This window comes from Gossypium hirsutum, chromosome A11 (assembly GCF_007990345.1).
Source record: "Gossypium hirsutum isolate 1008001.06 chromosome A11, Gossypium_hirsutum_v2.1, whole genome shotgun sequence".
In the NCBI taxonomy this organism is placed as follows: Eukaryota; Viridiplantae; Streptophyta; class Magnoliopsida; order Malvales; family Malvaceae; genus Gossypium; species Gossypium hirsutum.
Window position 1 is genome coordinate 53063949 of NC_053434.1, and position 17595 is coordinate 53081543.

At 33.4% G+C, this 17595-nt stretch overlaps 1 protein-coding gene across 1 annotated transcript; it reads left to right on the top strand.

Moving 5' to 3' along the window:
- Window positions 1-3122: 3122 nt before the first annotated feature.
- LOC107931250 (phosphoserine phosphatase, chloroplastic) lies at window positions 3123-6066 on the top strand (the record flags this gene model as incomplete). The annotated part of the gene is made up of 6 exons (XM_041082074.1): window positions 3123-3262; window positions 4041-4134; window positions 4553-4702; window positions 4778-4831; window positions 5155-5248; window positions 5846-6066. Coding segments are annotated over 5 exons (456 nt in total), but the record flags the coding sequence as incomplete, so codon positions are not given.
- Between the last annotated feature and the right edge of the window lie 11529 nt (window positions 6067-17595).

Here is a 17595-nt window from a genome sequence, read left to right on the forward strand (position 1 = left end):
TATTACTAGTATATACTAATATTTTTAATATGAAAGAAGAAAACAAAGTATACACCCGTTTAAGTTAAGTTAATATTTTTAAAATTTTATGCTTAAAATAAATTCGTTAATATTAATATGTCAATAAGTTAGTGGTGCCACTTATCATAATTTTATAAAGACTAGCATTAGATTGGTTTTTAAAATACTTGTATGCCTCGTTATAATATATATATTATAGATGTTTTTATGTAAAAGTTATCGTTCATAGTATATATTGGACAATTACCTTAACACCAATGAGTATGGAGTCACATTGTAAAATCTATGTTGCAATATTTTCATCTTCCTAATGAATTATGAATAATAATTATGCAATGTTTAAGTTATATCAGCACCAGCAAGAGTCGAGTTTTGTATAATATATATAAGATATGAAATTAAACTTTGCTGTTGGGAGTTGAACCCTAATAAATGCATAGAATTGAGCTAAATGCTTGTAGGTGTCAAATTTATGTGTTTAAGTTTTCACCATTAATTGTAAACCTTAACCCTACTACATGCATTGTAATGAACTCAAGACCCGCAAAAACAGGTTTTTAGCGGCGTTTGAATAGAAAACGCCACTAAAAATCAAGCATTAGCGGCGTTTCTAAAAAAACGCCGCTAAAGATCGAGCATTAGCGGCCTTTTTAAGAAAGTGTCGCTAAAGATCGAGCATTAGCGGCGTTTTTAAGAAAGTGCCGCTATCTGTTGACCTATAGCGGTATTTTTTTAAAAACCTCGCTAAAAGATTAAGTCGAATGACGTTTTCTATTTTGAGCTTTAGTGGCATTAGCGGCGCTTTCATAAAAACGCTGCTATATGTCGACCATTAGCGGCGCTTTTTTGAAAACGCCGCTAAAAGATTAAACAGAACGACGTCGTTTTACATCGAGCTTCAGTGGCATTAGCGGCACTTTGTGGAAAACGTCGCAATAGCTTGAGTTTTAGCGGCACTTTTTCAAAAACGCCGTTATAGATCTAAAATATTTTAAGGTTTATGGATTATGAGTTTAAGGGTTGGGGTTTAAGGTTGATGGTTTATGTTTTATGATTTAGGGTTTGGATACTATAGTTAAGGGTTTAGGGTTTAGATTATTTAGTATTTTTTAATTTATATATTAAATAATCTCTTATATAATTATAAAAGAGATAATATTAATTTTAATATTTTAAAATTATAAGAAATTATTTATTGAAAATAAATAAATAAAGTAACAGATTGATATGAATAGGTAATTATCTATTTTGGATAGGACCAAATTATAACAAATTAAATAAGGTTTTATTTTGATTTTGATTTTGATTTTATTTTGATCATATCTAAAACAGACTTTATAAACAATACAAATTAACTACACCATTCACTTAACTGTGGGAAAGTTAATTTCATTTTAGTTACTTAATCATGAAAAGTTACACTTTGATAACTAAACTATTTAATTAGAAGTTTTCATTTAATTAAGTTACGAAGCTGTTAAAATCAATGTTATGACTTTCTCTAAACCCTAACCCTTAACCCCTTAATTAACAACCTTTTAACCCCCAGACCCTAAATATCTAATCATAAACCCCTAAAACTATAAACACTGATCAATAACTCTTTAAACACCAGGCCCTAAATCTCAAATCATAAACCCTTAAAACTCCAAGCCCTAAACCCCAACCCTTAAACCCCAAGCCTTAAAACTAACCTTTAAACCCATAAACTATAGATCGTAAATCCCAAACCCTAAACTATAAACCATAAATTATAAACTCTTAAACTGTAAACCCTAAAATCTAAAAAATAAATTTCATATGGATATTAAGTATATATATACGTTCATGGTCTAGGATTTAGGGTTTATGGTTTAAGATTTGGGGTTCAATTTTTAGTGTTTAGGGGTAAATATGGTGAACTACTTAACTTGTGTATATTGGATTTTTTATAATATAAATCTAAATAAGATAAATATAAATTATTATTTTTTTAAAAAAATATCGAAATGGGTTAAATCCCGAAAGCATACATGAACAATGGTTTAGTGTGCAATTGTATACATGTATGAACTTTAATTTGATCCAATTCTTGTAAATTATTAACACAATTATAATATTTATTAAATATAAAAATATATTGATTTATTTATACTTAAAAGAATTATACTTGTATTGCTTTGTCATTTTGTATTTTTTTTAATTCATCGATTCCATTTTATTTCTATTAAAGTTTCCTTTTGTATTTTATATGTTAATTTAAAAATTATAAAAATCTTCAAAAAAAAATTAAAAATTAAAAATTAAAAATAAAAAATTTTAAAATAAAAAGCTTAAAAATTTAATATTTAATATTTTAATCCATGTTTCAGTTAAAAAATTTAATATTCAAAATTTTAAAAAAAATTCCAAAAAATGATAAACTCAACACAAAAATTTTGAAATAAAAAAATAGAAAAAAATATGTTAAAAATAAAAAAAATTAAAATTGAACAATAGTGGCGTTTTGCAAAAGGTTGAGCTATAGTGGCGTTTTTGATGAAAACGCCACAAAAGACCAATAATTTTTGATTACCCGCTCATTATTCCCTCTTCTTCTCATTTGTCCTTAATTCTTTTTCCTTTTACTCTGAAAATTTCCCCCCAAATTTCCCATTTCCAACAACATCAAGTCAATACACCTACTCCTATCACACTTCATTTTCCTTTTCACCTACAAGCAAACATTTCCCTAAATATTTTTTAAAATCAGCATTTTCTGGCCATCTTTATTTCACCTTCTTCTTTTTCTTTGTTTACTCACCACTCAGTTGTAGATGAGTCAAAAGTCTTGGTGCAAACTCGGTCTCGATCCATTTTTTTATTGGAGTTTTATCTATTGGGTTTCCTTACTTCTTTGTTTTTTTAACATTCTGCTTTTGGTTTTCTTGGGTTCTTTGTTTCGATTGAGTCAATTCGGCGTTTCGTTCTTTACCGACTGAGTGGACCCTTTGCGAAGTTCACTGAGCCAACTCGTGAGTTGGGGGTCGGGAAGAAGAAGAACCGAATGGCGATGCCTTCAGTGGGGATAAAGCGATCAACAGTATTCCAATAACCCCCACCATGTTTTCAATGCAAGCTGACAACAATCATTTGAGGCGGCCCTTGATTCCCTTCACAAATATGATGTAGAGGTTCGTAGCAGTGGTGTTATTGGCATAGCTCACAGTGGCAACCCTAGTGACATCCTGAACTTGTCTTCAATAGATCCTCCACGTCCTTGGTTTGACATTTCCCCCTAATTTTAGCTTTATTATTACCTAGCATTAAGAAAAAAGAACTCAATAACAACAAAATATTATTTATTTATTTATTTTTATTTTTGCTTCTCCCATTTTATGTTTTAGTTAATTAGCACTCGAATGAAACCAAAGCCGAAACCGATGTTGTGTATGATGATATTTATGGTTAGAAATTGCTTTAAGTCCTCTGATTTCTAAAGAGAAAAGGAAAAAAAAGACTGAATGTGATGTAATAGGGATTTATGCTACTGATGTGCATTTTCTGATGTTCTTGTATCATTTTTCCCCTTTTTTCTTATTTTTACCTTTTGGGGTTAGTTTTAGTTTTTACCACTCTGTTGTTTTTTGTTGAAGAGATATGTAGAATATTATCCATTTGATTTGAGAGATGCCATTGTTAAAGCCCTGAGAATTGTACAAAAGGCAATAGGACTTTGTATTTATGTAGGGAAATACCATTTTTATTTACCCATTGTTAAATATTTGTCCATTGTTATCTTGGCTATCAAATTTCTCCAGTTCTTCAATTCAAATATTGTCAGCCTTGCTTATTGGCATCTTCTTCAATGTGTTTGATATTCTAGGTAGCATTTATGTGGTTGATAATCCTTAATTCCCAAACAAGTTATAATGACTACTGAAGGGCATCAACTCCTCAATGAATTAACGATTTTTTATTCTTGTTTGCCTTTATTTTTAATCTTCTCTTTGACATGATGTTTGATAGCCTAGTTCATTATTCTTCTTACTGATCTCTAGGATTTCGCCCGACATTGAAGAATTAGTCAAGAAGCTGAAGGCAAGGAATACCGATGTATATCTAATTTCCGGGGGCTTTCACCAAATGATCAATGTATGCAACTATGCTACTAAATGCTTGAAAGACCATCTCTGTTTTACTTTGTTCTGTTAAGGCATTCATGTGGTTTCATTTGCCCTTCTGATAAATGCAGATCTGAAATCACTTGCAATATTTTGATGATATTGAAAATAGAAACTTGAATGTAGGAAACTGGAAAACACGAAATGGCAAACCTTACTTGACATTAGATATTACACATGTAGCAAATGGTGACTTCTGAAAATCCAATTAGATATAAAATTATGAAAGTGTGATATGGGTAATGTTGTCATCAGTAAGAGTCATTGTACAGTATGTAGGTTCGTTACTATTGAAAGAGCCATGTTATTGTATATTAATATAATCTTCCAATGGTTAACCATTGGCCAACTACCGCCAGAAAATAGTCAATTGAGAAGCGTTTTTGTAGCCTGTTGCATCAATCCTTGGAATTCCGCAAGAAAACATTTTTGCCAATCAGCTGCTCTTTGGAAGTTCTGGGGAGTTTTTGGGATTCGATACTAATGAGCCCACTTCGAGGAGTGGAGGAAAAGCTATTGCTGTTCAACAAATAAGAAAGGTGAGTCTTGTGGCTTTTTTTGTATTGGCCAGCTAAAAGTACATTTTCCAAGTCTAACCAAAAATAATTTTCCAGGTTAAGGGATACAAGGCATTTGTCATGATTGGTGATGGTGCTACAGATCTTGAGGTTAGTAAATTCATCTTAACTTTCTTTAGATATAGTTAATCTTTAAGGTTACCATATAAAGTAATTTTTCCTTCAATGCATTGGGAATCAATATATTAACGGTTAATGATTGCATTTAATATAAGAATATTGGGTAAAAGTATCATGGAGGCTTTTATATTAAGAGCTAAATTGCATTTTGCCCTCTACTAAAAATAACTACTGAAGGGCATCAACTCTTCAATGAATTAACGGTTTTTTATTCTTGTTTGCCTTTATTTTTAATCTTCTCTTTGACATGATGTTTGATAGCCTAGTTCATTATTCTTCTTACTGATCTCTAGGATTTTGCCCGGCATTGAAGAATTAGTCAAGAAGTTGAAGGCAAGGAATACCGAGGTTTATCTAATTTTTGGGGGCTTCTGCCAAATGATCAATGTATGCAACTATGCTACTAAATGCTTGAAAGACCATCTCTGTTTTACTTTGTTCTGTTAAGGCATTCATGTGGTTTCATTTGCCCTTCTGATAAATGCAGATCTGAAATCACTTGCAATATTTTGATGATATTGAAAATAGAAACTTGAATGTAGGAAACTGGAAAGCACGAATTTAGAGAGAACTTGCCATAAAATTATGAACAATCTTTTTCTCATGAATTTGCAGTAAGAAATTAGAGAACTTGTTTCTCAGTTTGGAGCTTGAAAGTATTAGTCAAGAAATTAACAACTCTTATTCCCAACTTCAAATTACTCGAGAGTAAAAAATCCCATTAAATAAATCTGCAGGAGAGTTATACTTTCATGATTAGGAATCATGAATAGGTAAAAGATGTTTATATCATATGATGTTAGTTCTAAAAAAATCAAAAGTGCTGCTGAAGCTTAATCTTGTTTAAGTTATTAGCTGATTAAGGATTGTAATATACCAATTTATGGTGGAAAAAAAGGTTAGCAATTTATTACCAGTTTATGCTAGTTTTAGTGTAAAGCAATTTGATTTTAATTTGTTTCATTTATTTTTTATGTGGTGTAGGGGGTTTGTTGGAATTCACAGTTTGGGATTCAGAGACTTTCTGCTGAAACCGGAGTTGCTTCGATCTATTGTGGATTCTGGTTTTAAACATCCTTCCGAAGGCAAAGTTTAAACTCATGTCTGATGTTAACATTCGTGAATTCCTTGAATTAAGTCATTTTGTTTTTCTTTCTTTTAGTGACTTATAATGGTGGGCAGTATACAAGTTTGGTGCTTTATTATTTTGATTTACTGTTTTGGATGAAGCATTTGTTGTTACAGGATATGCTTTGTAGTAATCTTTAAAATACTTTGCCTTCAAATTATAATTTTTCAACTTAATTTATCTAGGCATGAAAGTCTTCAAAATTATCATAGCTTTTCTTTTCTGTTGATTCAAACTGTTCATTTAAACTCCTTTTTTATTTTTATTTTTATATATACTTTTTTAATAAAATTTTTAATAATTCATTCATTCTAAGATAGTTGGACTTGCCTACAGTTGAACATATAGCTTATATATGAATATGCTTCATCTGCATTGCTTGATTCACTTGATCTAGTTTGGTTGTTCTTTGATTCTGACTTGTTCAAGCTTGTACTATTCAGGTAATATAGATATCTATATTCATCATTACGACACGATAACTGGTTTGGTAATCTTTCCGTTAAAGGATCAAGAAGAACATTTATAATTTATTGAGTGTTGTTTAGGTTCGCAAACAAGATGTTGTATTTGGACTTGCTGTTAGTAAAAGACTTGTTGTACTTTATTTATATTTATATTTAATCTAATTTTTATTATTTATTTTAGTTTTGATTCTATATTTTTATTTTTATTTTAATTTGATAATGAATTTTAATATAAAATTTTTATATTTATATCATGGACATTATTCTTCTCAATATTTTGATAATGAATTTTAAATTTTTTTATATTTTTCATGACCTTTATAATATATATATATATTTAAAATTTTATGACCTTTAGCGGCGTTTGTGGAGAAAGCGCCGCTAAAGGTCATGACTTTTAGCGGCGTTTTTTCAAATAAACGCCGCAAAATTTAGCGACGCCTATAGCAGCGTTTTTTGCGGCGCTTGTAAAAACACTGCAAATAGTTTTAGCGGTGCTAAAGGCCTAAAAAAAGCCCCTAAAAGTCAGTTTTGTTAGAGTGCTAGAAATGTCTAAGTTTATATATATTTAAAATTTATCATTTACCATAAATCTAACGTTAATAAATACATTAGGTTAAAATTGAAAATTTATCATTTAACTTAACTCTCATAAATTAGTATGGACATCTATGGCATCAACATCTTTAGAATTTCTTTTACCATGTATATAAATACTCCCTCTCCCATTTTGTTTGTTTTTTTTCAAAAAATTAAAGTTATTTCCCATTATTATCGACTTCTTAAGCAAAGAAAGAAGAAGAATACTCTACATAACATTCTTTTTCACCTTAAATTTGATTTTTTTAAACTCTATTATAACTCTATTGAGGAAGTGAATCATATAGTTCTAGTAGCCGTTGATATAGTATTTTTTTAATTATTACTTAACCAATTTGTTGTTTATATTTAACTTTAGAGATAAATATTAAATTTATACATTAATTTTGATTTGGTGTAATTACAAATGAAATATGTATTATTATTCATGTGTATACATGAAACTATGATTTTAATTTAATTGTATACATTTAAAAAACTGAATACTTACATTTATTTTCATATTGGTTTAATATTTTGTGTATGTATTAATCCAACATAAACTGGTTTTAACTTGATAATGTTGTTAGCAGTTTTTGAAAATTGAATCAAATCAAATGAAATTTTCATATATAAATCACACAAAAGAAAAGTTCATGTATAGTTTTGATATCTATCTCTTAATTTTAGTATTAAATCATATTTATATTGAAGTTAAAATATCTTTTTTTTTCATTTACTTACTAGGTTGAGGAGTGAAACCTTCAAATTTAGAGTAATGTATATCATCCGATGCTGTACGAAGAACACGCTGACTTACAATGTAACACCCCAAACCTGGCCTAGATGTTATGGCTGAATCCGGAGTTGTCACAAGGTAGGGTTTTGAAAATAGGGTCTCTTCGTCAACTCATTCAAGATTCATGGTTCATACAAGTTTATAACCATTTTTGAAAGTGTTATTTGATTCATTTATTTGCCAAAACATAATTTACAACAGAAGTCTTAATATTTTAGAAATCCACTTCGTGTTTTCAAAAAAACCTTTGTTTTTGTAAAACTGTGTTTTCCATCGTACATCGCAATGAAAGAGTAAAAGAATGCATCCAAAAAAAAAAAATAAAAAAAAACCAACAGTCCAGAGAGTCCCAAAAATTACAAACTCTCAAATGAAACAAAAATTATAATTAGAAAAAAAACGTAATTTTCTAAGTAAAAAATTCTCGATCAAGTGGTCATCGCTGAGCCTCCGTCATGCCATCCCGTCTAAGTCTGTGGATTACCTGAACCGAATAGACAAACAAACGTGAGTTTTCATAAACTCAGTGTCAACCCAATAGAAATAGACATGCAATACATATAGTGAACTCATACACAGTCAGATACAGTTTTGGAACTAAGTCTTTTACAGATTCAGATAACAGAATAGATATGTAGATCAGAAATACAGAATCCTAACCCCATCCTTTACACACCAACTCCGACCATCCCATCACACCATGTGGGGTTAAACTCCCACCCATCCCTACACACCATATCGTGCCATTACAACACATGTTAGATAATGTGCAGCCAAGCTACTAGAATATAGGTGATGATTGCCATATAGAACACTTCCTCCACATATATAAATCCCACCCCAATTAGATGTATATAATTAGAGATATCATACTCACATTCTCATATACAAATATCAAATATATATATATACATTAGACTAATCAGACGTGCATAGCAGTATCATATTCAAAACAAAATATTAGACTAACAGATCACATATTTTTAGGGTTTGGTTATGTAACACCCCAAACTCGGCCTAGACGTTATGGCCGAATCTAGCGATATTACATGGAATGGATTTGAAAATCGAACTTGTCAAGTTGAAAACCGTTCCAATTTAGTAGCTTTTATTTAATTTGAAAGAACGTGCTCTAGGTGATTTGCCTCAAAACTTGTCTTTTAAGCAGAAGCTTTTGTAACCAACTATTTTAGGAAAAACCATTTTCATTTACGAAAACCTTAGTTTTTAAAGAAAACCTGTGTTTTGTTAAGTTGCAGCTTAAAGACCCATAAGAACAGTATAAAGTCTCAACTTTAAAACCAAAAAGTCCAAGTCGAAAATTTACATCAAACCCCAAAATAAGTAAGAAAATCTAAAAATTTATGGAAAATAGTCTAAAATTTATATGTGGCCATCGTCGAGTCCTCTGTCATACTGATCCGTCAAGCTTGGGGATTACCTGTACAGATTAACCAGAAAGGGTGAGTTTTCTCAAACTCAGTGTGTAATCCCCATAGAAACATGCATATAGAACACCTCAGAATACAGTCAAATATAGGCTGGGCCTGACCCTATTACATATTCGGTTTGGGCCTTTACTCTATCGGATATAGTTTCACAATTATATTAGGGCCTTGACCCATATCAGATACAGAATGTAGATACAGTAAATCAGAATCCTACCCACCAGCCTCTACACATCATCTCCGTCCAGCCCTACACACCATGTGGGGATTAAATCAACCCACCCATCCCTACACATCGTGCTACACTGAGATGCGGCACATAATTAGAAGGTTGTAGCTGAGCTGCCAGATAACAGGCTTAAAAGCCTTTCAGATACTTCCTCCAAATATCATCAACCCACCCCAATGCAATGCAACATACCATAAATGACATGCAAATATGCTAATAACAAAACATACTACAGATATCATGCTCAGTCAGGGACCCTACAATCAGATCAGATAACTAGGGTCTAAGTAAAGCTTACCGACCCTACAGTAGGTCCACAGTCAACTAGGGTGACCCGTGCAACCTTACAGAATATTTTAGGAAAATAGGCTCACATGCCCATGTGGCCTACCCGTATGGGTACACACAACCCAAATTGGCATTGGCCGAATGGATCATATGGCCTGGCCTAGAATCCCACACACCCGTGTGGACTATTTGTGTGGGCCCACATGCCCGTGTGGCCCACACGACTCAATTTAGTCTAGCCTGTGTGTCGCACACGGCCTGCTTGGCCATCACACAGCCGTGTCATGCATGCACGGCCTGCCTCGTTGATTACACGCTCGTGTTCTGTCACACGGCCTACCATACGGGCGACCACACGCCCGTGTGGCATCGATAGAATGCTTTTTTGGCTTTTCGTCAAATCTTATTTTCTGCGATTCAGGTACAGACCTGTACCGTTTTGATGCCTAAACACTCCTGAGCACTCCAAAGCCTAAAAACGAGATATTCAACATTGCCATTAGTCTTACTTTGCGATTAATCAAAATCCCAAAACCAAAATACTTATCCATAAAGCTATGAACACTTACCGCAAAGCCTCCAATTGATTCGCTATGGAATAGTACGAGGAGAGGCTTAAACCCTACGATTTGCTGTTGTCAAAACCCAAAAGTTAGTCCAACAACAAGGTGATAGCATCTAAGAATGATTCCAATGTTATTTCACTTACCTCACGTGCGACCTACGTTGCAATGACAAGACGAGGCAACACGAATATGAAAGAGGAAGAAAAAGAATACCAAAAAGAGAATCAACAGCAACTTAGGCAAAAAAAGAAGAAAGGGACGTCAGAAAATTTTAGGGAAATTCTAGAGGAAAGAGAAAATTTAGAAAAGAAAAGAAAATTAAAATATCCCAATCCCTCCCCCTTTTTCTCCCACTAACCCACTAACACCCATAATCTCAGAATTCTTGTTTGACCGAAACTCTTTTGGTCAACCGAGTAAAAATAAATTTCATTGTTTACCCAGAGACTCGAACACAAGACCTCCATCACACCAACACTCCGCTTAATTACCAAACCAGTAGGCCCATTCTGATATATTCTTACTAACAATTAAACTTAAGCCTACTGAGCAAGGTTAAGGCTTAATTTAGAAAAATTCCAAAAATTTACCAAAGTCATGGCTTGAACCCAATACTTCTGAGACACTCCCAAAACACTTAACCACTGAAGCAGATACACATTTATATGTCATAATTTAACAGAACAACAATATAAGTTTTGGGGCGTTACAACTCTACCCGCTAAAAGAAAATTTCGTCCATGAAATTTACCTGATCAGAACAAATGAGGATACTGTTGGCGCATCGATCCTTAGGCTCCCACGTGGCCTCCTCAGTGCTATGATTCTACCACAGCACCTTCACTAATGGGATAGATTTCCTTCTAAGGACCTTTACATCGTGATCCAGAATCTAAATCGACTCCTCCTCAAAGGTCAGATTTGGCTGAACCTCAATCTCCTTAACAGGGACAATGTGCGTGAGATCAGAACGATAACACCTCAACATCGAGACGTGGAAAACATCGTGAATGCTGTCTAATTCTGGAGGTAGCTCCAACTGATAAGAAATTGGTCCAACTCATTTTAGAATCTGGTACGGCCTAATAAACCTAGGGCTCAACTTGCCCTTGCCACCGAACCTCAGAACCTTCATCCATGGTGAGACCTTCAGAAACACGAAGTCCCTCATAGAATACTCGATCTCACGTCTCTTCAGATCAGCATAAGACTTCTGCCTGTCAGAAGTTGCCTTTAGTTGATCCCTAATCAGTTGAACCTTATCTTTAGTCTCGGAGACCAACTTAGGACCCAGAACACGTCCTCGCCCAACTCAGTCCAACATAAAGGAGTGCGACACTTACGACCATACAGTGTCTCGTAAGGTGCCATCTCGATGCTAGATTGGAAGCTATTATTATAGGCAAACTCTGCCAATGACAAGTACTCCTCCCAACGTCCTCAGAAATCAATCACACAGCTCCTTAACATATCTTCCAGTATATGAATCACCCTCTCAGATTGGCCATCTATCTGAGGATGGAAAGCAGTACTGAAATCCAACCTTGAACATAGAGCCTCATGTAGCTTTTTCCAAAACTAAGACATGAAGCGAGGATCACTATCGAAGATGATCAAAATCGATACCCCATGCAGTCTCACTATCTCAGAGATATAAAGCTTTGCCAGCTTCTACAGTGAATAGTCAGTACGAATCGGTATGAAGTGCGCTGACTTGGTCAATCGATCCACGATGACCCAAACAGAATCCTTCTTAGTGGATGTCAAGGGTAACCCACTAACGAAGTCTATCGTCACACGTTCCCACTTTTAAAGGGGAATCTTAATCTGCTGTAGCAAACCCGAAGGCAACTGATGCTCAGCCTTAACCTGTTGGCACGTCATACATCTAGCCACAAAATCAGTAACCTATTGTTTCAATCCTGGTCACCAATACAACTCTCAAAGATATCGGTACATCTTATTCCCACTAGGATGCATAGCGTAAGGACTATTATGCGCCTCTCTGAGAATAGACTGTCTCAAATCAAAATCGTTCAGCACACATATCTGGCCTTGGAAGCACAACACACCCTCAAAGTTTAACTCAAAATCCGTTGTGCTACCACTCTCAACCTGCCGAAACCGAAGACCCAAAGACTCATCCTCCAACTGTTTACTCTTAATCTGCTCGATCCAAGTCGGCTGAACTTGAACCTCTGCTAATAAGCTACCATCATCAAATAAACTAAGGCGAGCAAACATCGCCCTTAAATCAGTCATAGCCCTACGACTTAAAGCATCGGCCACTACATTGGCCTTGCCAAGATGGTACTCGATGGTGTAGTCGTAATCCTTAAGCAGCTCGATCCATCTACGTTGCCTAAGATTTAGCTCCTTCTGGGTAAGGAGGTACTTGAGGCTTTTGTGATCAGTGTAGATGATACACTTCTCACCATACAGATAATGCCTCCAGATTTTCAGTGCAAATACCACGGCGGCCAACTCCAAATCATGCATTGGGTAATTTTCCTCATGAGTCTTGAGCTGGCAAGACACATACGCAACCACCTTACCATCTTGTATCAACACACAACCTAAACCAACGTGTGACGCATCACTATAAACGGTGAACTCCTTTCCAGACTCTGGCTGTATCAGAACAAAAGCCTCAGTCAGTACAGTCTTAAGCTTCTCAAAGCTCTCTTGCCGCGCATCAGTCTATACAAAAGAAACTTCCTTACATAGAAGCTTAGTCAACGGAGTTGCGATCAAGGAGAACCCTTCTACAAAACACCGATAGTAACCTGTAACACCCCTAACCCGTGTCTGCCGCCAAATCAAGGTTAGGAGGCATTACCAAACAATTCACAGCTTAAGGGAGTCATTCTTTACTATTTATGTTTAAGGTAATATAAACTCAATTATACGAATCATGTGTACATTTTATTTATAACATTCAAATAATCAAATTATATCATAGATATTTACATGACAAATTCTAGGTATAAGCATTAAGACATTAAAACACATATATTTAATACATGCCAAAATATCTATTCAACTTGGCAAATATCAAACATATCATTTTCTTAATTCTGCATTTGTGCATGTTAAAAATCTAACAAACTATTACATTAATTCTTATCGAAACACATATGCAACTTTAATATCATTACCATATAACCAAACATAACTTTAATACAATAGATATATAATGCACATTATAGCATATCATTATGAACCATTAAATGAGCAAAACATACAAATTATATTACACCCCATTCGCATACTAAAAATCATACATAAATAGAACTTACATAACCAAGTACACATGATTATACCATTGATATATACACTTACTTAATATTTTAATAATATGGCTAAATATACATTATACTTATTATTATCCCTTTACTGAATTATATAACAAACATAGCAAACATATATACTTTATATTAAGCTTACTAACTTGTACTAATTCATATCATAAATCATGCATTCCAAATAAACTAATATTAAGCCACAACTGAATTACATATATATATATATACCTATCTATCAACCATGTTTGCCTCATTTAATCTAAATTATAAAATTCGACTAATGTAAAACATATCAATATGACAAGCTTACCACAATGAATGATCATAAGTCATATATATCATTACTTTAAACCATAAGCATATACCAAACACACCACATATATATGACATGCATTTTACTAACTAATGCATTACATATTATAACTCAATAAACATCTATTATTTACTCCATAACCGAAACACATGACCAAACACCACCACGTATATATATCATACCAACACATCATATGCATAAATATATATATGTGCAAGTACCGCATCATCAACCAAATATATTCATTACTATCAAACGTAAAACATAACCAAATCATTTTAACCAAAAGTAACATGACAAACATATTTCATACTCATGTATATACCAAAGCCAATTCAACCAAACCACATCCAAATTCAACAACCATTATTAATACATATAATACATATAAAACTTGACTAGAGTTTCATATACTCTCATAGCATATTAGCCATTTTTGCATGGCTTAATATATACACAACTTCAAACTTAACCAAACATAACCTAGCTTATACATGCCATAGTATCAAGTTTAAACTTATAATGTGCAAAAACAACAATCGATAGTGTGATGGACTTTGCAGACGATCCCCGAGCTTATAACCAATCTCCAAAATCTGTAAAACAAAGGCAAACATAAACACACATAGTAAGCTATCATGGCTTAGTAAGTCATAAGCAAATAAACAACTAAATGTCATAATCAACTCATTTAAACCAAACCAAATTATACTATCATAATCACATTAAATCTCAAACTTATAATTTCATGTATAACATATACTTTCACAAATAAACTTATTCATGGCCGAATATACATGTATTTATTATCAATGATATTCAATTTCAAAACCATAGTACCATTATATAACCGAATATAAATAAACCCACATACATATATCCATGAATCATTTCATAAATAGTCACATGATATAATCAAAAGACCAAATACACTTTTCATATGCACATACATTTTTCATTTACATTATACATGTTTTACAACACATATCAAGTAACCTACTTCCCTAATTTCAAATAGGAAATAAACTATCACATACCTGATCACTTTAGCTCATTTTACACATTCAATAACAACTATCATTGCCCGTCGAACCATTTGGAATTAAATAGGATACTCGGATAATCACATATATTATACAATGCCATCATCCCAGACAGGGTCTTACACGAATCAAATACGATGCCGATGTCCCAGACATGGTCTTACACGTAACTACATATACCGATGCCAACGTCCCAGACGTGGTCTTACACGAGAACACATATCAGAAATTCTATCTCATGACATATGTATCCTAGCTATTCCTAAGGTTCGTACGAGGCTTTCGGACGTCGTAACTCGGTCGAATCAAACTCGTGAACTTAATTCCCAAGCATACACAAATTCGATTATTATGTATATATAATCATAAAATTCAATTTAGCATTTAAAACTTATATATATTCAAAATTAACAACACTTATTTGCTTATAAACTTACCTCGGATGATGAAAATCGAAACAGAACGACTAATCAACAACTTTAGTTTTCCCCCGATCCAAATCCGATTTCTTTGGTTCTTGATCTAAACATATTCAAATTAAACTCATTCAAACATATTTTCACTCAATTTAGTCCAAGAACACATAAATGGGCAAATTACTATTTTACCCCTGACATTTTACACTTTTTACAATTTAATCCAAATTGCACAAAACACAAAACATGCACATACCATGCTTAGGCCGAATAGTACCCATGTTCATACAAGTCCATACATTTCATTTATTTCACATTTTAGTCCCTCAATTTATTATTTTTGCAATTTAGCCCTAATTACTCAAAATCATCAAAAATTCCAATACAACACATATCAATCCAAAACATATCTTTCATAATTCATCAAATAACATCACAAAACTCAAATATTCATCAATGGCACAACTCAAAATATTCATCAAAATTAGAAATCCAAACATGGGCTTTGTATATTACACTGCAATGATCTCAAAAGCGTAAAAATTATCAAAAACCGAGCTAGTTACATACCTTGATTGAGCTTAACAAAGGGCCGAACCTCAAAGTCTTTATTTTCTTTTTCTTTTCTTTAGTTTCGGTCATGCAAAAAGTATGAGCACTTATGTTTTATTTTATGTTTTATATTATTATTACATCTTAATCATTTTACTTATTTAACCTTATAGTAAAATTTTAAACCTTTATAATTGTAACACCCCGAACCCGAGACCAACACCGGAGTCAAACACGAGGTGTTAACAGACTTTAAACCCCTTATAAAAATATTTCCCAGACGCTGCCCAATCTGCATACTAGTCGCTTTAAAAATCATATCTTGAGTTTCACAACTCGAAAATCAGTTTCGTGATTTTTCCCTGAAACTAGACTCATATGCCCATCTACATATTTTTTTTCTAGAATTTTTGGTCAGGCCAATTAGTACAGTTTATTAGTCAAAGTCCCCCATGTTACAGGGATCGACTACACTGACCTTTGCGCATTACGACTTGGATATCTCCCTGCACAGAGCTTCAATACTGATGCCGTTTGTTTCTATGGAAACTAGACTCAGAGAGGAATCTATACATATATGGTATGACTCCTAATTATCTCTGGTTAATTTATAATGAATTTCCAAAGTCGGAACAGGGAATCCAGAAACTGTTCTGGCCCTGTCTCACGAGAACCTGAATATCGCTTAAAATACTGTCCATATGATCATTTAGTTACTTTCCTATGAAAATAGATTCATCAGGGTTCGTTTACATAATTTATTCACTATTTAATTCCATTCCTACTATTTTTAGTGATTTCCCAAATCTACATCACTGCTGCTGTCAGCATCTGCCTTTAAGGTAGACTTTACCTATTTCATAGTTTCCATAATTCAACTAGCCCTTTTAACATGAGTAGCACAAATGATGATGGTGATTAACCATTCCCATGGCCAATCCTTGTCAAGCATATTCACACTAAATGATTATAACATTATACTCAAACATATATAAGCCATTTTCGCATGGCTAACCAAAATTATACAAGTCCAAAGGGTCCATGACCCACAACAAACGGGTAGTCCTATACATGCCATATCCAGAGTTCAACTAAAAGAGTACCAAAAGAGCTTTGATAGTGTGGATGACTTCGACTTCGATGATCCCGAATCCGATAGCTAACGAACAATATCTATAAAACAGAGAGCCAAAGCAACGGGGTAAGCATTTTAAAGCTTAGTAAGTTTCAAGTAATGAAATCGGCTTTGACTAAAGTATTGCATTCACATAGCTAAATAAATCACTTTATTAATTCACATTCTCATAAGCATACTTACTTCACACTTCATCAACATATACACACACAAGGTATCAACCTATCTAAAAGCCGAAAATTCGTTAGTCGATTGAACGAATATTATTTAAAGCGAATCGACTTTTTTTTTTCGAAGCACATGCAAACATACCTTATCGTTTGGGTTTATCGAGCGTATTAATTGAATTTATTGCAGCACAAAACGCTCACATTCAAACCCAAGTTTCTTCGGAATTTAGCCGGATATAACCACAAGCTCAATTGCCTTCGGGTCTTAACCCGGGTATAGCAACTCGCACGAATG